General features: G+C 32.4%; 2 protein-coding genes and 1 non-coding gene across 4 annotated transcripts; 1 reads left to right on the top strand and 2 right to left on the bottom strand.

Annotated features, from left to right (window-relative positions):
• Positions 1–259: 259 nt before the first annotated feature.
• On the bottom strand, positions 260–332 carry TRNAK-CUU (transfer RNA lysine (anticodon CUU)). The gene has a single exon. It is a non-coding gene; the product is annotated as a tRNA-Lys (tRNA).
• A 5,659-nt stretch (positions 333–5,991) lies between these two features.
• On the top strand, positions 5,992–16,757 carry LOC124844481 (casein kinase 1-like protein HD16). The gene is made up of 16 exons (XM_047321431.2): positions 5,992–6,794; positions 8,117–8,245; positions 8,329–8,402; positions 8,498–8,567; positions 12,533–12,591; positions 12,688–12,759; positions 12,923–13,017; positions 13,112–13,178; positions 13,277–13,406; positions 13,478–13,696; positions 13,834–13,967; positions 14,247–14,421; positions 15,768–15,858; positions 15,964–16,121; positions 16,210–16,398; positions 16,491–16,757. The coding sequence occupies exons 1-16, from the start codon at positions 6,384–6,386 to the stop codon at positions 16,548–16,550; spliced, it is 2,133 nt and encodes a 710-aa protein (XP_047177387.1). The 5' UTR covers positions 5,992–6,383; the 3' UTR covers positions 16,551–16,757.
• A 1,104-nt stretch (positions 16,758–17,861) lies between these two features.
• LOC124844479 (protein SAWADEE HOMEODOMAIN HOMOLOG 1-like) lies at positions 17,862–21,797 on the bottom strand. Of its 2 annotated transcripts, none has more exons than XM_047321427.2 (10): positions 21,550–21,797; positions 21,095–21,263; positions 20,908–20,993; positions 20,775–20,820; positions 20,587–20,686; positions 20,114–20,168; positions 19,713–19,764; positions 18,900–19,043; positions 18,245–18,364; positions 17,862–18,160 (listed from the first exon to the last, which is right to left on the bottom strand). In XM_047321427.2, the coding sequence occupies exons 2-10, from the start codon at positions 21,146–21,148 to the stop codon at positions 18,023–18,025; spliced, it is 795 nt and encodes a 264-aa protein (XP_047177383.1). In that variant the 5' UTR covers positions 21,149–21,263; positions 21,550–21,797; the 3' UTR covers positions 17,862–18,022. The 2 variants fall into 2 exon arrangements, with proteins under 2 accessions (XP_047177383.1, XP_047177384.1); XM_047321428.2 differs by having other exon boundaries at positions 20,114–20,162; positions 21,550–21,796.
• Between the last annotated feature and the right edge of the window lie 1,350 nt (positions 21,798–23,147).

Genomic DNA, 23,147 nt, shown 5'->3' with positions numbered 1-23,147 from the left:
CTTTTATAATAAAGAAAACTATAACATCTTATCGAATTAAGATTAGATTTATATAAATGAAAGTATTAGTAAATATACAAAGTACACCCAAAAATTATACAATAAAATTAAATTAAATTCACATACAAAAATATCATATTATCAGACAGCAAAATAATTTTAAGTTATTGGACTAACAGTGATCCAGCAACGAATAAGACGAAAAAGCCCAGCCCATAAATAGAGTAAAAGAAATACAAAAATAGAAAAGAAAAAAAAACGCCCACCGTGGGGCTCGAACCCACGACCACAAGGTTAAGAGCCTTGCGCTCTACCAACTGAGCTAGACGGGCTTGTTGAGTATAATTATTATATAATATATTTGTATATTGAAATGATTTCTTAAATTTATGATATAATTTCCTTTTATTCATTTATGTGTACAAGAAAGCTGTTGTAAATACCCACCAGATTTTAAATTCGAGCGATACGTGGAGTACATATTTTTCATACTATTTTATACATTTTTCCAAATTTATACAGCTATTTTTTTAATTTTAAAAATAATATATTGAATATAATTACACTAAAATGAAAAGCATAATTAGTTATATTTTTAATTGAGAAACATTTAAAAAACTAAATATCTTAAAATTTAGTTTTATTTCAAATGATAATAGCACCGGATAATGTGATATGATCATATCATATAATTATTTCGAATATTTGTTTTTATTATTGCTATTATTGTCGTAATATGTTGCTTGTAATTAACAGTTTTAGTATGTTTACTATAAACATGTTTGTAATTTTTTTAAATGTGTAATATTTAATAAACATATGTAGCTTATTATTTTAAAAGAATTATTTTCATTTATTTTTAAAATTTAATTATTCAGCTTTTAAGGTTTTAATTATTTATCATGGTTATCCCGTATTGTAAGGGAAATTGTCTGTTGTTATATTTTTTATTATTTAATTTTAAGTTCAGTTGCATATTTTAAATTTATATATTTATTATGATTATTATTTATAACTATTATATGCTTAAAACTTGATTTAATATTTTATAAATTTGCAAAAGCAGCATAATAACAATAACTATTATTATTATTATTTAGCTAAAGCAATATTTCTTATCTGTGTTAGTATTTTTTTTATACATTTTTAATTAATTAATACTAAATGTTTTCCAATTTCAAGTAATTATTTAAAGACAGTTTTCTATACCCTAAGAAAATATCGTAAACAACAATAACGATAGTAATAATTTATTCTAAATGTTATTTTTCAAGATTTGAATTTCTAAAACTTAAGAAAAATATTTATTATTTTTCATTATAAAGGACTTAATACTGTTTGTTTTAGTGTATATATATATATATATATATATATATATATATATATATATATATATATATATAATATGATCCGTTAAAATATTAGTATGGATATGTTTACTATTATTATTATTATTTATGTTATTATAAATAAAATAATAGGAATGATTATTATATTTACTGTATATAAAAAATGTGTGTTTCATATTTTAAACCTCTTTTGCTCTTTTTTATATTACAAAAAAATATGCTAGTACAATAATATATATATATATATATATATATATATATACAAAATTTTTTATTATGTACATTGTAATATTTATTTATTTTCATTAACTTATACTATTTAAGGTGGAATTTGTGACCACTGTTTCTTTAGGCACGAATCATGTTAAAGACCTAGTACAAAAAATATAAGAAAGGAGTTTAATTGTGGTTTTAAGAATGAATGATACTATTGTAATATGAGAATGATTAAAAAAGTAGTATAATATATCGTTACGTAATTGGAAACCAAATTGACTTGAGTCAAGTGAGTCTTTAAACTATAATGATGGCAGATTCAGTTTTTATCCATTGTATGTAAATGCAAGGATAATCAAGATAATTTCTATATTATTTTTTTAAACAGTACTATGTAAGACAATTATGTAAGACAATTATACCACATACATCTTGGTTGTTTTAATCCACAAAAGGGACTTATTTACTTTTATTGAATAAGCCTCTTTAGAATTTGTATTATTAGACAAATTAAATCATTCAAAAGGAGTTTTATATAAATATAATTCTAAGTAGAATCATGCATATAGGCTGTAACAACATCCATTAGATCCATTAGATGTATATGCAAATCTTTTTAGACAACTAAAACTCAAAAAACCTTTGGTTTAGCAAGCGAATTTAATTATGCTTCTAGTACATCATTCCATTATGACTAATCATTTATTTGTCGACAAACTTTAATGGTCATTGGTTCTTTATCATCATTGTCATTCTATAACATTTATCCTTATATTATATTCAAAAGTCTGGGCAATGTTGACTTCATTTTGATTCTTATTATCTTATTCGTAATATATTTTATTGAGATCTCATCCAACAACTTTAGGCACCTAAGGTTCTTTTGGAACCGAACCATGAATTATGCTAAATAAATCTTTTAAGTTTCCACCTTTTAGGTTATTTTCCTTTCAACTCATTTTCTCATTTGAGCGTTTTTATCTTTGGAACTAATAGCCTACCACGCTTCAAGCGTGTTTTTAGAACCAACAGGCCTACCATGTTATATGCATGTTATTAATTAATATCAATTCTATTTGGAGCATTAGGAGATGATGTATGTGATTTAATTAATCTTTTTGTGTCAATGAAAACATCTAATGGGATTAAGATGAGATAATGATAATTCACTCCAACCAACATCCCTTTCCATTTGTTTTCTTTCTCACCCTAATGTTGGAAAAACTTATTCATCAAAATGTCAGTCAGTAAATTGAATTGTAAATAAATCTCTTGTTGATGGTTCGAGATATTTTATTATTAATGAAAAATATATGTAACATATATTCTCAATCGTCTATAAAGATCCATCATAGTGCCTTTTGGTGGGGGAATTGGAACATATACATCATATCCAAAAAATTCTTAAATGAGAAATATTAAGTTATTGACCAAAAAACAATTGCATAATATAACATTTGCATAACTTGTTGGCTTGATAGGAATCAATATTGTAGCATGCAAAATTGTATATTCCTATGAGGTCATTGAAAGATTGGCTCTCATATGTAATGGTCTTACAATCAATTTTATACATTTTATTAATGATTTTGCAACTCTATCTTGAGTATGAACATGTGAAACTTAATGTTCAACTTAAATTTCAATCGACATATAATACTCATGTGAAACATGAGATGTAAATTCATCAACATTGATATGGAAAATGAGCTCTTGACTTAATTAGTCGTGCTGATAACTTAACAAATGTCTGACTCCGAGTTGATTATAAACAAATATGTGACCATTTAGTTGATGCAACAATTGAAACCATGAAATATCTAAATGATCCATACGATGAGTTTATTGGACTACAAATACCACCTTGTTTTCGTTTTAAAATTAAGATTTACTAATTTCTAATTTTTCTAATGATGGTCTTATTACCAAATTTTCTTTATGAATATGTAGTACATCTGAAATCATTGAACTGAATAAGTTTTTGACTCTTAAGTAGGTATGCACACGAGTTTTAACTTTTTTTTTTTTGCATCATGATACATCCAGTATGACTCAACTGATCATGCCAAATAAGGAATTCATTTTAATTAGCAAACTTTTGGTTTATAATGACATGCATTTCAATTCTACTAATATATGTGCAGTACAAGCTATAGGAGAATGTTGATAATTTCTCCAACACACGTTTTCGTATTCAACCAAGTTTAGTGCTATAAATATATTACATATCTCCTTTGTTGTTTGTCTCAATATGATATACATTTAGACAAATATACTTGAAACTTAAAAAATTTCTATTAGACTTATTGGTAGAAGTATAATAGATCTTTGAGAGCCCTCAATTGTATTTGTAGTGCTAGAAAATAATTTTAATATTGACTTCTCGCATAACCAAACAAAAGAAAAATTACTACTCTTAGAGAGTTGTATGAGTTGTTGCAATATTAACAATACACAATATATTTATTAATTCATACAACACCACTGCATACCAAATAATTATATCTATAATTAATTTTAGCGAACTTAATAACCTCAACTCGTTGTAGGTATCATCCAAAATTAATCAATTCCGCAAGTCATATATTATCACATAATATAAAATAAAACTAAGTATAAAACATCATCTTCAAAAATTTTGAACCTTTATATATGTATAATGTAACAAATTAAAAACCTCAAATTCATATCAAAACCTTAATTTCACATTCTTACACATATGTATATTTTAATATCATTAACTTACAATATATGCATGTTTAATAATGTATAACATTGATATTTGAATATCTTCGTTCACACTTTTGTAACATTTAATATATATATTAAAAATACCATAGGAAAATCCCCTTGAATTAAAATATACTAAAAAAACATCATCACATATATTTTTTTTGTCATTTTATAAAAAAAAAATATTTCTAAATATTCACATCATCAATAAAGTGACCATACTTTCTATCGTTTAACAAAGTAACCAATAATATCAAGATGAATGACATCCGTATGACTATAATCAAAATCACTATCTTCGTAAACAAAATTGTGTTTTTATGTTTTTTTCTTTATTTTCAAGGTGCTTTAGTGTATGACTTCAATAACCTTTATCACCATTATTAATAATATATTTGTATGAAACTATAATAATATTAAGTGTTAGAAAAATAATCAAATATAAATAATAACTATAACAATCATCACTATAATAAAAATCATAATAAATAATAATAATAAGATAGAGGTTGAAATTGATAAAGACAAATAATTTTTATCGTAAAAATAAGAATATAAAATAAAATTGTAAATAAAGAAATATTAGAAAGAGTCTTGAGATACAAATAACAATATTCTTTGAGAGAAAACATTCACTCACTCAATTGATTAGAGTATATAACATAAAACTTATAATGGAAAGACGAAAAATATAACAAGAATAGAAAGCAAGAGATAATGCAAATTCATTTTCTGCATGTTATCTCTTGAAAAAAAAAATTCTATCTATAACCAAAAAATACAACTCAAAAACTACAAATAATTAATACAAATAGTTAAAACATGAACAATCATTTATTCATAACAATTATGTATTTATAATATTTTAGATTTCGATAAATAAGTTAAAAACAAAACAATATAAAAAATACAATTTTAATATTATGTATAAAAATATTACTATATATTAGTGGTGGTTATTATTGTAATACTTTAATTGATAATCAATTAATTAATATTTGAATAATCTTGTATGTTGAAATCATAATAAGACATTTAAAACAATTTTGTTTGTTATTGAAAATTTTATCTAGTATATTTTCAGAGTAATATATATATATATATATATATATATATATATATATATATATATATATATATATATATATATATTATAGCCTTTCTAAAACAATTCAAATTATTTAAAAAATGATAAAGAAATTATGACCATAACACCAAAAGATTTTTAAACTATTAAAAAAGAGGAAAACTCCAATAACTTGGTCAACCTTTAAATCCTATTGATTCTGATCGAGTTGACTTGGGACCCACGATACCGTACAAGCAAGGAACAAGGGTAGAGATGTTAGCCTCCACAGCGCAATAACGGTGCACGATCGTGCACTACAGCGATCCTCCTCAATAGCACCAGTTCTGAAGAAAAATTCATTTCACAGATCAATTGTAAATTCTGAGTACTTTTCAGTAATTTCTTATTCTCTCAAATTATTAATTATATTTTATTTCCATTAAAGTCTTATTTATTCTAAAAAAACTCTAATCAAATCAAGCCGTTCAATGTCGCCTAATCTACGGTTCATAAAAACCAAACTATTTTTTTTTAGAATTATCGAAGTAATTATTCCTTAGTTTCACAAAACTAAAAAAATTTCTTATCATATTATAAATAAATAAAAAAACCTCGTGTACTCTGTCTCAGCAAGTACTCAAAAGCTTTCTTCCCCTCTATTTTTCTCTCTCATCCTCGTCCATGGTTTCTTTCTTCTCTGCTTGATCGTTTCGAAACCCTAATTCTACCACGACAATCTTTTTTCTCACAGATTCGAGTAATCTAAATAGTGTGGATCGTTTGAACCGCTTTTCGTTTTGTGTCACATTTTGCTCTGTCCGCTTGCTGTTTGGTTTTTGTTATTGGACGAAATCGGCCCGGTTCTTCAAACTTCTGGGAGATACTCGGTATATTTCGAGAGTCTGACTTTGATCGGATACAAAGCGACGTTTGAGAAACGTGAAGTTTCTAGAATTTCGTTTCTTCTTTCCTCGGTCGGAATTTGCGCGAGGAGGATGAGATTTGAAGGATGAACGATGCCGGTGTTGCGTAACGGAGCGAACAGGGGCCGGGGAGCAGCGAAACAACAGGAGCGGCTGCAGAGTCCAGCAGTGGAAGGGGAGGCGATTGCGACGAGGACCCGGAGGCGGCGTGCAGCGGCAGCGGCGGCAGCAGTGCCGAAGACTAACAACAACAACGACAATAATAAGCACAAGCAACAACAACAGCACCCGCCGGTGCAGGTGGTGGTGGTAAATGAGCAAGTAGTTGTTTCTGCGAAGGAGGAAGAGAATCGGGGATTGGGGGAAGGTGTTGGTGCCGCTGGAGCGGAGAGGGAAGAGGTAGGCGAGAAAGAGATGGTTGGACATGTCAGCGGAGGTCGGAGCAATGACAAGGCCAATGCCGGTGGTGAAGATGATGCCAATACTCCCGAGGTTCCTCAGAAGGTCTGATCGATATTGTTACTTTTTTTTCATGTTTTATTTTTATTTTTTATTTTTCATCGGATGTTGGTATATCATGAAAGTTTTGAGCGTTAAGAGTTTTGTCATGACACATCTTTGTTAATGTCCAGAGAGGAAATTTGGGATACCATTTTCTTCGAAAACGCCAGGTTAAGTTTGGCTGATATTGACATGTTTTGGTCAGATCATTGAAACGTTGTTTAAAGTTTTTTAGTGGCAGGCTTTACCGTCCTCTTGTTAAGTCTTTAGTGTGATTGTGCCTTCCTTGTGGAGCACAGGCTGTTACACTTTTTTTAAATAGCATATCATCACAACTTCATAAGTTGGCTCATGAAAAATGACTGGACATTTTATAAGGTAAGAGTGAGAATCATGATTGACATGTTTGATTCTGTGCAGTGGAGCAGTCTTCTATTTTCTCTTACCTACCCATATAGTTTGTGAGACTTATTTGTTTCTGAAAAAACAGGTTTTACGTGTGTTGGTGTGAGCACTCTGTTTTGGTTTTCGTTTCATACGTAGTATCTATTTTGGCACACGACTTTATACACTCATAGTCATATCAGTTTTCTTCAAATACGCATAAGTTGTATATTATTGCATCTGTAGAATGCATGTAACATTTAGACACTCATGCAGAAAAACATCCTAGTAGTGGAATAGTTGCCTGTATGTTTTTGTTTTTACATGTTCTCATTTTATCCCATCCTATCTATGAAAGAATCCATTGCCAATACAGTTTACCCATACGTATGAAAAAGATCCTGTTTCAACTATAACGTGAATAGTCAATAGTTCTTCGGTTGGTGTGTTTTTGTCTATGCTACATATTTGTTTAGATGGTCATCCTAATACTAATGACTTTACTTTCTGAAATTTAGCTGGCACTACTTAAAATTTGTCTAGATTTCCGGATATGATTTTTGCACTTGTAATAGCATATTATGTTCTTTTGTCCAATGGCGCATACTTCTATGTTAGAGAGTAAAGGTTGGAGTGAGACTGGATGCAAACCAAATAACATCTTTAGTTGTCTGTGAAACACCGGCAGTTTGAAAAGTCACTCTTCAATAAATTGAAAGAGCATACTTATTCAAGCACAGTTGTTCAACAGTCTCTACAGAGAGTTCTGAGTTTTTTTTCCCACAACAGTTTTCTCACATTTCTCTTTAGTTGTGCTGTCATGGATATCAATAAATGTTTAGTTTTCTTAATTGAATCTTATAAATCATGAAAGCATAAATATGCATGATAACATGTTCCGCTGATACTGATATCCTAGTTTTTTTCTCTTCTGCGTACAGATCCAAGTAGGTAATTCCCCTTGTTATAAAGTAGAAAGAAAACTTGGCAAGGGTGGATTTGGTCAGGTATATGTTGGACGACGCTGTAGTGGAAATTTGAATGAGAGAACTGGACCTGGGGCTGTAGAGGTATATGTATCTTTTCTGTATTGAATGTGAAGTTTTACTTATGTTGAAATTTCAGATATTCACATTGTGGACTGTTTGATCAGGTTGCATTAAAACTTGAGCATAGAACTAGTAAGGGATGTACCTATGGACCACCCTATGAGTGGCAAGTGTACAAGTGAGTGCTATTCTGTCTCCTTTTTATAGTCTCCATTTCTTCTTTTTCTAGGCTATGCCATTCGTCATGTTCATCTTTCCCTATTATTTGTACAGCACTCTCGGTGGCAGTCATGGTGTCCCACAAGTACACTACAAGGGCAGACAGGGCGACTACTATGTCATGGTACGATGTTGAATCTTATTCTTGACTATTTGTTCATTATGTTAGAATAGGACCTCCTATTACGAAGGTTTATGAAAGAAAAAGTAATAGAAATACAACTAATTGATTTAATTAGCTGAAAATTCTGTTATTAGTTATAGTTGGAGGGAGGAGGAAGGTTATTGATAAATATGTCTTTTCGGGTCTGGGAGAGGACAAAAGTAGTTTTGTGTGGGAGGTTGCTGGACCCTCGAAGTGCTAATGGATGTATTGTGAACATTTGTTGCAATTGAAAGAAATATCCATAACACTAATTTCTTTTTCATTTGAGAATTCCTTTTGTAAGAGTTTTTGATCTAGTTCTATAAACTGGTATCAGAGCTTGATTTGGGCTCTGTGGGTTATTGCACATGGTGACTACAAGAATGATAGAATCAAGAGTGGAGGTTTTGGAGAAAGCTGTAGCCGTAGGCATTCAACTACCATAAGGTTTTGAAGAAAGATTGCATGCAAAATTATCCCAAAGGGATGTAGAATTGGAAGCCAGATGCTTACAACAAGATCCTTGCATGGCTCGGTTGGAGGAATGCAAGTCCAGCAAATTCTTGAGATCAAAGAGTTGTTGATGATGATACCCAAGAAGACTTTGTGGAGGTGGCGTTCTTGGGAAACAAGAATTGTGATAAATGGAGGCAGCTGGATATTCCTGTTTTTGAGGTAGAGGATGCCGTGGGGTGGATAGGAAAAGTTGAGCACTATTTCCGGCGAGAGGGGTTCAAGAACAAGAAAAAATAGACGCTGTTATGGTGGCGATGGAAGGTAATGCACTATCTTGGCTTCAAGGGTGGGAAACATGCAACAACCCAAATTAGTCTTGGTTTGGTTTCAAGAATACTATGAGGTGGATAGGAAAAGTTGAGCGCTATTTCTTTCAAGAGGGATATAAGAATAGGAAAAAAAATAGTTGTTGTTATGGTGATGATGGAAGGTAATGCACTATCTTGGTTTCAATGGTGGGAAATGTGCATCCCAAACCAGTCTTGGTTCGGTTACAAGAATGCTCTTATTCAAAGGTTACAACCGGTTTTGACGGGAGACCCGTTCAAATTGTTGTTGGCTCGAAAGCAGGAGGACTCAATCACCGAATTCATCACACATTTTGATAGATTTGTCAGAGTCATTCAGGGGTTGGAGGAGCAGTATTCGATGGAGATTTTTTCTAATGGGTAACTAGAAGAGATTAGAGCTGAACTGAGGTTATACCAAACTAATAATCTTTCCGAAATGATGAACAAAGCCCATGCTATTGAATGAAAGAATATGGCCGTAGCAAAGGCCGCAGGAGAATGCAAGGGCATAGGGGAAAGTAGGCGTTTTCCTGTTTAAAAAGGATCAAGAGAATGGATAACAACACCATCAAGATCGATGGCCTCAATTAATTCAACTCTAACCAGATCAGCAACAAAGACACATACTTTGTCTCAGTTCTTTACCAGCAAGAGTAGTAATAAGGTAAAGACTTACAATAATGGACATGGCAGAGGCATTTTCAAGATTGACACAATCATAACTTTATGAAGAGATTAGAAAAGGAGAGCGTTTTTGTTGTGATGAAAAATATAGCATAAATCACAATTACAAAATTCAACAACTCAATGTCATGATGTAATTAGAAGGGCAAGAGGAAGAAGACGAAAGAGCCAATGGAGAAGTTTGTCTTGAAGAGGAACAACATGAAACTCAATTATCTCTACAAAGTATATCAGGACTCATAACGAGATCTTTGAAACTGTGGAGACTATTGTTGGGACGCGGAGTGGTGATTTTAATTGACTGTGGGGAAACTCATAATTTTATATCTAATACCTTGGTAACCACACTCCAGCAGCCCGTGGTTGACATAAAACCTTATTCGATGGAAGTCAGAGATCGCCACAACATTGTGTAGAGAGGTATGTGTGAGGGATATAGTGCTAAGGATGAATGATGTGACAGTTCAACAAAATTTCTTGTTTGGTTTGGGTACAGTGGGTATTGTGTTGGGATTGGAATGGTTGGTTAGTTAGGGTCAAGATCAAAGCAAACTTTGACACTTTAACTCTTCAATTTGAAATCAATGGGGAAAAGAAATGGTTTGAAAGGTCGAACAAAATTAATCAAATTTGCCTTTTCTCTGAAAGCTATCACTCGGATGCTTCAAGAGGAGGGAGAAGGGTATATTTTGGAATGGAAACAAATTGTAACAACAGAGAAGAGGCAGGGGGATGGAGTGGGTGCAATCGACAATTGATGAATATTAACAGATTTTTTAGGCCCCCACTACTCTTCCTCCTCCTAGGAGACAAGATCATGCTATTGTGTTAAAATCGGATTCTCAAATACCAAATAGTAGACCATACAAATATCCTCACTATAAAAAATCGGAGATTGAAAATTTGGTGAAGGAGATGTTGGAAGTGGAGCGGGCATCATTCGCCCAAGTGTAAGTCCATATGGTAGTCCTATTATTTTGGTCAGAATGAAAGATGGGGGAAGGCGCTTTTGAGTTGATTATATAGCTTTGAACAAAGTTAGTGTACCTAATAAATTTCCAATTCCAATTATAGAGGAGTTATTTGTTGAAATTGGGGGAGCCATCGTTTTTTCTAAATTGTGATACCATCAAATAAGAATGCGAGCGGAAGATTGTCTATTGGATGGGTATGCAAACTGATATTAAAGATTATGTGGCTGTGTGTGATATTTGTCAGCAAAATAAGTCTAGTACTTTATCTCCTGCAAGGGTGCTGCAACCTTTGCCACGTTATCAATGGAGAAAAGCTGGACTGACATATCAATGGATTTTATAGGAAGAAAGTAAAGCTCATGGGCAAGATTCTATTCTGGTAGTGGTTGACCGCTTAACCAAGTATGCCCATTTCTTTGCTTTGTCACACACATTTTCCTCAAAAACTATAGCTGACTTATTTGTCAAGGAAGTGGTTCGCCTATATGGTTTTCCAGCCACTATTGTGTCTGATAGAGATCAACTTTTCATGGGCAGTTCTTGGAAGGAACTGTTTTGGCTCACAGGAACTCAACTTCAAATGAGCACAACTTATCATCCATGACGGATGGACAAACTGAAGTTGTTAACCAATGTTTAGAAGTCTACATACAACGTCTAACAGGTACCAAACCAAGGCAGTGGCCTTTACATTTACCTTGGGCTGAGTTTTGGTTTAACACAAACTATAATGCCTCTACACGAATGTCTCCATTTAAAGCTCTTTATGGCCAAGACCCTCCTCCTCTGTTGAGAGGGACAAATATTCATTCTCGGATTGATGAAATTAATAAGCTTACTTAGACAGAGACTCTGCATTAAAAGAGTTACAGAAGAATTTGTTGAAGGCTCAACATCAAATGAAAAGGTATGCTGATATTCATTGTCGGGAGGTTCAGTTGAAAGTAGGGGATTGGGTATATCTCAAGTTGCAACCATATTGAATGCAACCATTGGCTAGAAAGGTGAATGAAAATTTGAGTCCCTGATATTATGGTCCCTACAAGATTCTAGCAAAAGTGGGAGCCGTTCTGTCAGAGCTACCACCTTATTCTAAAATTGATCCCATTTTTCATGTGGCTCTTTTGAAGGTTATACATCCTACACAAAAGTCTCAACCCCTGCTGGAAGGTTTAACAAATTCTTGTAGTAGTTATAGTTGTGGGTTGGAGGGAGGTTATGGATAAATATGTGTTTTGTGTGGGGGGTTGCTGGACCCTAGAAATGCCAGTGGATGTATTCTGAACATTTGGTGCAATTGAAAGAAATATGCAGAACACTCATTGTTTTTTCATTTTAGAATTCCGTTTGTAAGAGTTTCTGATCCAGTTTCTGTAACACTATCACAACTATTATATTGAAGGATGATTCTATATTTCTCGTATTTGAGATTGTCTTGGTTAAAATTTGAACGGTTGACTCGATAAATTAATTTGTGCAGGTTATGGATATACTGGGACCTAGTCTGTGGGATGTTTGGAATAATAATAACTCCCATACGTAAGTTCTTGGAATTATGCCATATATGAATAAGATTGTATTCTTTGTAGTTGATTTTAACTTGTTGGTGTGCTAATACGTTTTTGTGAATTCCAGGATGTCCACTGAAATGGTTGCTTGTATTGCCATTGAAGCAATATCTATATTGGAAAAAATGCACTCTCGAGGGTAATTTTTGTACCACCCACATTGCTTGATAATTTTTTGATATTTGTAAGCTAAGTCTTGTTTGTTGCATCAGTAGTGTGTGTGTATTTATATTTATATTGTATAGTGTTTCATTATACTTGAAGTTATGTTCCTTAAACTGTATGGCTACATTATATGGCAGATATGTGCACGGGGATGTGAAGCCTGAAAATTTTCTGCTTGGTCCTCCTGGGACGTCTGATGAGAAAAAATTGTTCCTTGTAGATCTTGGATTAGGTATGATACAGTTGTCAACTTAATTTTTTTTATTATATTTACATATTTTACCAGTGCTTAATTACACACTTCCTTTGATGTTTTGGGCGTACAGCTACTAAGTGGAGGGATAGTGCAACAGGCTCACATGTGGAATATGATCAAAGACCAGATGTGTTTAGGTATTTGTAATTGAATTTGGACCATGTAGAAAGTTTTATACATCTATTATACAGTTTTCTGTATTGGTATTAATAACTTATGTGGGATATATTTGCAGAGGCACAGTCCGTTATGCTAGTGTTCATGCACATTTAGGGCGAACTGCAAGCAGGAGGGATGACTTGGAATCTCTTGCATATACATTGATTTTTCTCCTCCGAGGTCGCCTTCCTTGGCAGGGATTCCAGGTTGGTCATATTAAAACAACTTAGTGTTATTCTTATGTTCAGAAGTTTGGTCTCTAACATTATTTTCTCAGGGAGAAAACAAAGGTTTTCTGGTTTGCAAGAAGAAGATGGGAACATCTCCAGAGATTATTTGCTGCTTTTGTCCCCAACCTTTTAAGCAGTTTGTTGAACATGTTGTGAACTTAAAGTTTGACGAAGAACCCAATTATGCAAAATATATTTCTCTATTTGATGGAATTGTTGGTCCTAACCCAGATATTAGACCAATTAATACAGAAGGTGCACAAAAGGTATCAATTTTGCTATCCCTTTACATTTGTGTTGTTTTATATGCATTCCAAGATTTTAGTAAATATAATCGTTACTACTTTATGCATTCATTGATCGTGTGTAAGATGGGTGATATTGCTAATGTTTTTGTCTGAAGCTCATTGGCCATAAGAGAGGCCGGTTAGCGATGGAAGAAGAGGACGATGACCAGCCAAAAAAGAAGACTCGTATTGGTTTGCCAGCATCACAGTGGATAAGTGTTTACAATGCTCGTAGACCAATGAAACAAAGGTACAAATTAGCATGTCATGAAGTTTGTTTTGTCATTTCTATGTTCTATTTCTGGCATTTTAAACTGATGCATAGAGATGTTAATTGCACATTTCCCCTTCCTTAGCATCTTATGAAATCTGTTTGTACAACTTTTTGTGTATATTTGCTTGTGTTCTATGTTTGACTTGCTCCGGATTTCATATTTTAGTCACAGGAGTAATATGCTAAGAGTTATCTACCGTTTGAAATTAATGTAAGGGAGTTGTACTTTAGTAACGATTGTGTTGTGTGTTGCAGATATCACTATAATGTATCAGATGCAAGGTTATCCCAGCACATTGAGAAAGGAAATGAGGATGGCTTATATATTAGCAGTGTTGCTTCATGTCAGAGCGTATGGGCATTAATCATGGATGCGGGGACAGGTTTCGCTGGCCAAGTTTACGAACTGTCACCCTTCTTCCTCCATAAGGTAAATCTCAATCCATTGCTTTTATATTTTTGTTTATGGATTGTTTACAGATTAGATTTTCAACAAACATACAACTTACTCAATAATGATTAATTTTGTCTGAAATTATTGCTCATGTCTTTTTCTTGGATGATCGTAGCCTGTAGATTTGTTAATATATAATAGGATTAATTATGTTTTTAATCTTTAAAATATAAAGTGATTTTGGAATTATTCCCTATTTAAATCTTTGATCCTCATTGGGCCCTATACTTTAGAAACGAATAGATGAAATTCTCATCACCTAAGGGTGTTAATTTTTTTTATGTTGGAAACGGCGTAGCCACATTTTGACATTGTATCCACGTGTATGCCACGTGTGTCCTTCTCTCCCCTCCTCCATCCTCCTTGCCACTCTTCCCCTCCCTCCACCATCCTGGCCGCTCCTTCCCTCTTCCGCCCTCCCTTGCCGCTCCTTCCCTCCCCCCCTCCTCCTTGCCACTCCTCCACTCCCCACCCTCACTGCAGTTGCCATTGCCCCACGTTCATTCTCACAAACCCATCCGCACTAATTTACCGTAGACGGGGTTTTGGTCCAATACTTTTGTCCAGTTACGAAGCAGATTGAAGAACGACATCCACAACCACAAAAATAAGTTATTTAAAACAAAATCCAAGCATGTGAAAACGCATGGAGGACGTAAAAGCATTTCCAGACAAAGACCAAAACAGTGTCCAAGAGAATGGTTTAAAAAGGGATCCACTTTATTAATTAATTAATTAATCAATCATTTTTAATCAATCTTCACTGTTTCTGATTCTTCCACATCCGAGTCATCGTTCTTCCTCTTCTTTCCCCCATTGGAACCCTAGGTTAGGGTTACTAAAGCACAAAGAAAGGGAAAGGTTGGGATTACTTTCCAGCATAGAGGAAAGAGAAGTTGTGGGTTAATTGTCTAGGGTTTATGAAGAATGGGGGTAATTGCTTTTTTTCTCTTCGCCTTCTCTCTTCACCCACTAATGAAGTCTCTTCAGAATTCTACCATATTGGGAACTGCAGGGGTGGGGTGGGGGAGGGGAGGGGGCAAGAAGGGTGGGTAGAGGGGAGGAGTGGAGAGGAGAATGGGGGAGGGAAAGAAGAACACACGTGGACACAAAAGGTGGCATACATGTGACAATGTTGGTTGTCACATAACAAAAATTTACGCCGTTAGGTGATAAGGACAACATCCATTTATTTTTAAATTATAGAGACCAAGATCACAGTTTCAGGACAAATTCAAAAATCACCTTAAAAAATAATTAACCCTATATAATATCAAGGCATGCTTATTAACTGCGGATACTCGGTTTTGGTTTACCTGAAGGAATGGATCGTGGAGCAATGGGAACTAGGTTACTACATCAGCGCAATTGCTGGAGCTGCAAATGGGAGCTCGCTAGTAGTAATGTCCAAGGGTTGGTTCCTCCAAAGAGTGTGTGTGTGTGTGTGTATATATCGGCTATGTCGATTGGCAATTTTCAATTTTATTTTTCTGCTGACTATACGATCTTGGATTCCAGGTACACAGTTTGTGCAGCAATCATACAAAGTCAGTGATTCATTTCCTTTTAAGTGGATTAACAAAAAGTGGAGGGAGGGATTTTACGTGACTTCAATGGCCACCTCAGGGCCGAGATGGGGAGTCGTCATGTCTCGTGGTGCAGGATATTCAGACCAGGTCATTCATCTATCAGTAATGTAGTTCATAATGCAACTTCGTAAGCATAAATAACAGTTGTTTCCATTGTTGTTTATTCGAATTTCAGGTGATTGAACTAGACTTTCTGTATCCTAGTGAGGGAATTCACAAGCGGTGGGACAGCGGTTACAGAATCACATCTACTGCTGCAACTTGGGACCAAGCTGCTTTTGTCCTTAGTGTGCCAAGGAGGAAACCTTTAGATGAAACTCAGGAAACACTTAGGACTTCTGCTTTTCCTAGTACACATGTTAAGGTCTGAAATAATGCACTTGTTGTTTATGCTTTTAGTTTTTCCAGTTAATTAAGGTCTCGGTCTCATCATTATATACATGTTTGGTTTTACAGGAAAAGTGGGCTAAGAACCTCTACATTGCTTCTATATGCTACGGACGTACAGTTTCTTGAGCCCTGCAAACGTGGCTGCAGCTGAGAAGCAATAATCCGATGATTATTTCAAGTGGCCCTTGCCCCAAGAAATTTTGATGACTAAAGTTTTAATTATTTGTATGTAGCAGAATGAACGCATTCAGTGAAACTAAACTGGAATACCCCTGGTTGCCATTCGTGTGAAAATTGTTTCCATGTCAATGATTAGTTTAAGTTATTATGATATTTCTTCAATCATCTTTATTTTACCGTTTAACTTTTTAAATATAAGTAAAAATTAATTATAGTTTATGAATATTATAATATTAATTTTGGTACTTTTTAAACGTTTATATTACATAATTCAATACATGAATTTACAACTTCTATAATCTTATAAAAGTGTTTTTTATTTTTTCTTTCAGTTTAAATTCAAATTTACAATACTTATGGATTTAGCTGTATTTGATAAAAAAATTTAAATCGTTTCTTATAGTTATACTTATTAAACAAATTAATAACTCGATGCTAGTTTTGACATTACGACTTATGAGTTTTTATAGCATGAATTACATTATCCAATTGGTTAATTTCTGGAAGTTTTATATTGCTGTAAATGATATTAAAGATAAAAAAAATATATTGGCTTAAATATACTTTTGGTTATATATAATTCAGGAATTCTCATTTTGGTCTTTTCTTCGTATTTCATTTGTATAAAATTTAAAATAATTAATTGGTTTTAGTCGCTGTTATGAGGATGAATATTTGTTTAGCTGTGTTGATTCTAAAAAGTAACAAATTATAATGAATACATAAATTAGAACAATAACTAGTTTTGTTATTTTTTTATATCTTACTATTTTTTTTACCTCTTTTTAATTCTCTTTTATTTGTTTCTAACTTTCTAAAACTGATTTTCATTAATTTTCCTATCAAAGGGTTTTTGAGATAATAATAAAATACAAAATCAGTTCTGGTTGTCTAATAGATATAGTAAGAAAGCTAGGAGCAGTAAGGGCATGCGAATGTATAGTTTCTGGTTTATAAAATGCAATCCTACAAATATTATTATATTTGATATATATCAAGAAAGTAATGGTTCATAATTATTATTAATAAAGCATTTAATACTAATATTAAATGCTAACGTTCCAAATATAGCATTTAATATTTATATATCGTATAGTATAATAATAAATTATTCATATTAATTATGATTATATGTTTTAATAGTTAAGTTCTTTATCTTATTTTGTAACTGTATCTACATGAAAGTTTCTGCATGTTTTAGAGTTTGAAGAAATTTTTAAAATATTTACTTGTATCAAAATAATTTCTAAACAAATCTCGACCAATATACTCATATTTTATCTCTGTTTTTGGTATTTTAATCAATGTTTATAACATTAAAAATAAAATAGACAAAAGTCTAACCATCTTAAGTTGTCAATAAACAATAAACATTAGCCAAAAGTAAATTGGGGAATTCGGAAAAAAGCTGGCTCTTTTTATCCCCACAAGGACTCTATGGGATTTAGGGAGAAACTAGGAGAAGGACTTTGGGTGGGATCAATGGCAAGAATTGGGTAGACAGCAGATTCTTCTTCTGTAGGCCTACAGCATAACCTGTTCCAAGAAACTTCTTCCTGACAAAGACATATGAAACCACATTAGTTAGTGTTAATATCCACAAAAGGGAGTGAACGGGAAGAAAAGAAATCAAAGATCACCTCAGTCTGGTCATGGAGATATCGAATAATGAAGGTGCATGTACACTCTGTTGGATCATGCACCCTCCTCTGGATTTTCACAATTCGAGCATCACAATAGAGAGCATAATCGTCTCTTTCCTGTGAAAAAACAGAAAAGGCTAATAAGAGTGTTAACAAGTGAACTTTAAGCCTAATTTAATTTCACGAAATCAATTTATAAGATGAGGTTTGTATCTATCTATATATTCTAAATTGGTTATATCTCTGGTTGATCTGGAACTTTCAACAAAAAGTAAAAGCTAAATAAATAAATGCTCTATTTGGGTCAAATGCATAGATTAAGAACTTGCAGACTGGACTTCAAGCATAAAACTGGTGCCGGTTGATCTCATAATCAATGGAGAACAGATCAAAAACCTACTCTAGTTCAAACAGAAAGTTACAAATTTAAACAAGATTCTTTATTATTGATTTTTTATCTAATAAGTTCTCATGGTTTTACTCTTGTTAATGATTGAATTGGTGATATTATATAATGTATATATACATTATACATGGATACAGACAGACATATATACATATCAATGAACCCTGAAAATGTCTTGTGCTAAATTTAACCATGTGATTGGAAAGATAAATTGAAACACAATAAAAGAATGCAGTGTTCCCTTACCAAGAAACATAGTATAAGATTTCCATCCTGAAGCTTTTGACATTCTGAAGGAGCTAATGGTATAGATCTCTCACGCACCCCCTGTTTCACATTCACCCACTCATCCTGCTCTTTACTAAATCCAGCATATCGGACACGGACTTCCTAAATTGTACGTGACAAGATCCGTTATTTGGTTCTCCATAATATCAAAAATATGCATCCACTAAGCAAGTAAAGTTATTTTACAGTGTTCATAGGTATATAAAACTATCAACATACACAAGACAGTTTTCTGACTTTTTCGGTCTTTCCTAATGAAGAAAAAGAAACTATCCCTATTAATATATAGTTCTATAGATTACATTATGTATTCATTAAAAGCACAGAGTAAACTTTAACTTTCAAGAAGCATTTTACTTTAATTGAAATAATCTTCTAAATCACTTCCTGATAAAACCCCAAAAGTTGAGAGGAACTAAATCAATGTGAATGGGGATTTGAACTTTTCTTAACTATACTTATGGCAGTTATACTCATTTTCTTGCAATATTGTACAATAACATACAATTTAAGATGCAAGGGAAGAAAAACTTCATATACAACCATTGTGTTGCATATACAAACCTAGAAAAGTATCATGACATCAACTCTCCATATACGTGAATATGTCTATAAATAATTATAAAGCAGGAAAATGTAAATAACTATTTTAAGTAAAATGAGGCAGGCATGAAAGAAACGGTCATTCCTCTCTTATTACAAACTCTGTAGATAATGTCTCAGTTTCTTCACAACCAAAAACACATAAATTAGAATAAAGCAGAATCTTACAAGTTCGCCTGAGCACATAACTCTGTAGTTAAGGAACAGTGCAACATCATGCCTATAATTGAAAAAAAAAAAATAAGATGCTGGACAGAAAGTATGTAAGAAACTAAGAAAAAAAAAAGGATATAGAAAAGGATATGTTCTAGTATCTCAACCTTCCCAGCTAATATAAGTAACTAACTCCTCACTAAGACACTAACAGACTCCTAACTAACTAACTACCAATGGATATCTATCATAAAGGCTTTCCCTTTTACAGAGTATACATGGCATCTAGGGATAGTCTTTTTCGTATTGGAAAGAAACAAATAAAATAAAATCAGACCACACCTCATACTTCTCATATAATCCATTTCATGGCTAAACTCAGAAAACAGAGCTTATATCAATTAATTATTCCTCACCATGCAACATCTTTTGTAGATCTTGCTTCAAATGCCAAGTCCGATATATCTGTAGCTTGTATGCCAAAGATTAAGAACACAAATTATCAAAGGTTATCAAACGTGGACTCAAATAGTGAATCACAAGATTGTACAATAAAAAATTACTTCACATATATCATATAATACAAGGAATTTAAACTAGAAATAGACAAAACAACCAATGTAAAAGTCGTACAAAACAAAATTATTAACTATATCTGAATTTTTGAAGTCTTTATTTGAGAAGAATGGAAACAAAACAATTATATAGCTATATAGAATACATGCATTGAATGAGTGAATGACAGGCAAACTCTGTGCATCCAATGGTTTCCATAGAGAACCAAAATTTCAAAATCAGAGGACAAACTGCCTAATTCCATCTATGAGAATTTTTTTCTTCCTTTTACAAATTTATAGTCATGATAAAGTCTAAGGAAAAGATGAATAACCTTTTGAACTTGAAAGACCTGCAGAAAGTGGCACCAGGTTGGGTGATGAACTATCTTTATTCTGTGATACTCTCTGCCTATTTTTGAACCACTGCTCCACCTAAAATCCAATAAAACCAACACAGCATTATAACACTCTGGCATAACTGACAAATATGCCTAAAGGATGGAGAAATTTATTTGACAACCTGTTGCCATGATAAGGAAGTTTTACCGGCAGCATTTGACAAGGAACTACAAAATTAAGAAGTCAAATTATGGAATATCATTTACAAACAAAACAAAAAATCCTAATTATGTTAAAGATATGACAAAATTCACCCAAATCGTCTAGCAATCTCCTGACACAACTTCCAATCAATTGGTTTTTCTCCCATATCTTTGTATATTCTTTCCAATTCCAACATCTAGGAGTGGAGGAAGAGCATAAAGAGTGCAAGGATTAGCCAACAAATGTGTCCCACAAATAAAGAGCACAGAACATTTTAGTGATATATATTGTCATTACCTCATCTGAAGAGAGCTTCAGAAATGGTTGTTCAGTTAATGTTGAAGTATCCATCTTTGCAGAGAAAACAAAAATTTGCCCAGAGAAAGGTGAATAGCCAAACTAAGAACAAATTCTCCTTTCTCTTTGGCTTGCCCTAAAGTCTCAACACACCTTTTGTTTGAAATCCCTGTCATATATATTACACATTTAAGAAGTAAAACACTAGCGTGTAAAAATAGATTGAGTCCATTCAAATGCAGACAGCAAAACAAACAAGCAAATCATGATAAGACAAACAGGCAGATAACAATAGTCCTACATTCAAAATTTACAACCTAATATCATCGTACAAGGCTAAACCCCAATCAAAGACAATATTTTACTAAACCCTAAAACATTGAACTGATTAATTTATGTAATCATACTCAGCAGCAATATCAGACGAGAGTGTTGGAAGCAAAGGGATTCCTAACCTTTTCGGCTGAGTGCACAAGTTTTTGTATCTAACAGTGAAAGATGGAAGTAAAATGCAGAACACAATTTCCCTGTTTCAATGGATGGCCGAGTATTTTGATGTCTGCATGATTATCTTGAAGAAAAAGAAGTTATAAAAATTGAATTTCTCTCAATATTTGGTAACCAATCAAAATTATCATTAGTCCTGTTTCTAAGATGGTATTAACAAATTAAAAAAAAATTAGCACGTTGAACATGAACTGAATGAAATTGTGGATACAAAGATAAAAAAATAAATCAAGGGAAGAAGCACCTTTATATAATATAAGCAGAGCTAAATGAAAGAGACACAGTAAAGAAAACTATAGCTAAAATAGTGTTTTCTTGAATTTTAAAATACTTTTATGTTTATTTTTAAATTTTAAAATAATTTGTAGACTTACTTATTATTTTAAAAGAACATACTTTTGTCATTTTGATAATCATCATTTTCCCCATATACAATACAAAATATCATTATTATGTCATAAAATTTATAATTACTGGCTCATGATAATTTTAGGTTAGAAAAATAGTTAATTTTTTCATACAATAGTTTTAATTTAATAATTTAAAAAATATCAAACTGTATAATGTATTTAGAATTTTATAATTAATATGTAAATGAGAATAATGGAGTAAAGGAAGAAGTAAAAGTAGGTAGATTTTAGAACTATTTATATTGAAAGACTTAAATGTAATAATATATAAAATATTGATTAAAAATAAGTGAGTAAGTAATATTTGAATATGCACTGGAAATATTATATGGTAGTTTTGTAATTAATTTCAAAGATATATTTATACAATTATTGTTCTTAGAATGTACACTATTTGCACAGAATTACTTATTAAAATTTCAAAGTTAAATATTCAACTTATTGCACTGTTAAGAGATTATGGATTGGTACTATTGGAGAGTGCAGGATGTAATTGAAACAGTAAAATAAACATCAACTGTGCATAAATGAAAACAGGAAATGCCAGAGTTATGCAGAATGAAGGTATGAGAAGCTATATTAGGGTGTAGGAGTACCTGCTGGACCCAGCCCATCTTTTTTCCTCAAAAATACCTAAAAATTCCAACTCTTATCTTCTTCCGCCTGGACACCCTCTTCTACACCTAGGTAACGTTGCCACTTACCACTAGGTCGTCCGCAAAACATCAAAACATTTTCATTTATAAGTAATAGAAAAAAAGAAAAGAAAAGAAAATCAAGGTTTAATACTAATTTTGGTTTTTAGTTTTGTTAATTGTGATTAAAGTAATTTTAAGTTGTTTAAAGTGATCTTATATTCTTGTAAAAATTGTTCAAGTTGATCATTTTTACGGTCTTATAATGTCTACCTTATCCAATAATGAATGATCGGTCCAGTTATTTATTTCGTGGCAACCTTTTGTCAATTGACATGTAAATATTAAAAGTTGAAGTTATTGATGTGGAAAAGTTAAAGTTAAAAGAAATTACAATTAGGTTAGAAGCAATCCACCATTAAAACTTTATTTCAGAAACAGAACCCCAAATGCAATTTCATAGATTTCCAAAACTTCAAAAGTGTAAGAGCAAAATACAAT

Source organism: Vigna umbellata, chromosome 11 (genome assembly GCF_029865625.1).
Source record: "Vigna umbellata cultivar VRB3 chromosome 11, Vumbellata_1.0, whole genome shotgun sequence".
Lineage (NCBI taxonomy): Eukaryota > Viridiplantae > Streptophyta > Magnoliopsida > Fabales > Fabaceae > Vigna > Vigna umbellata.
This window is presented reverse-complemented; position numbering and strand designations above follow the sequence as displayed.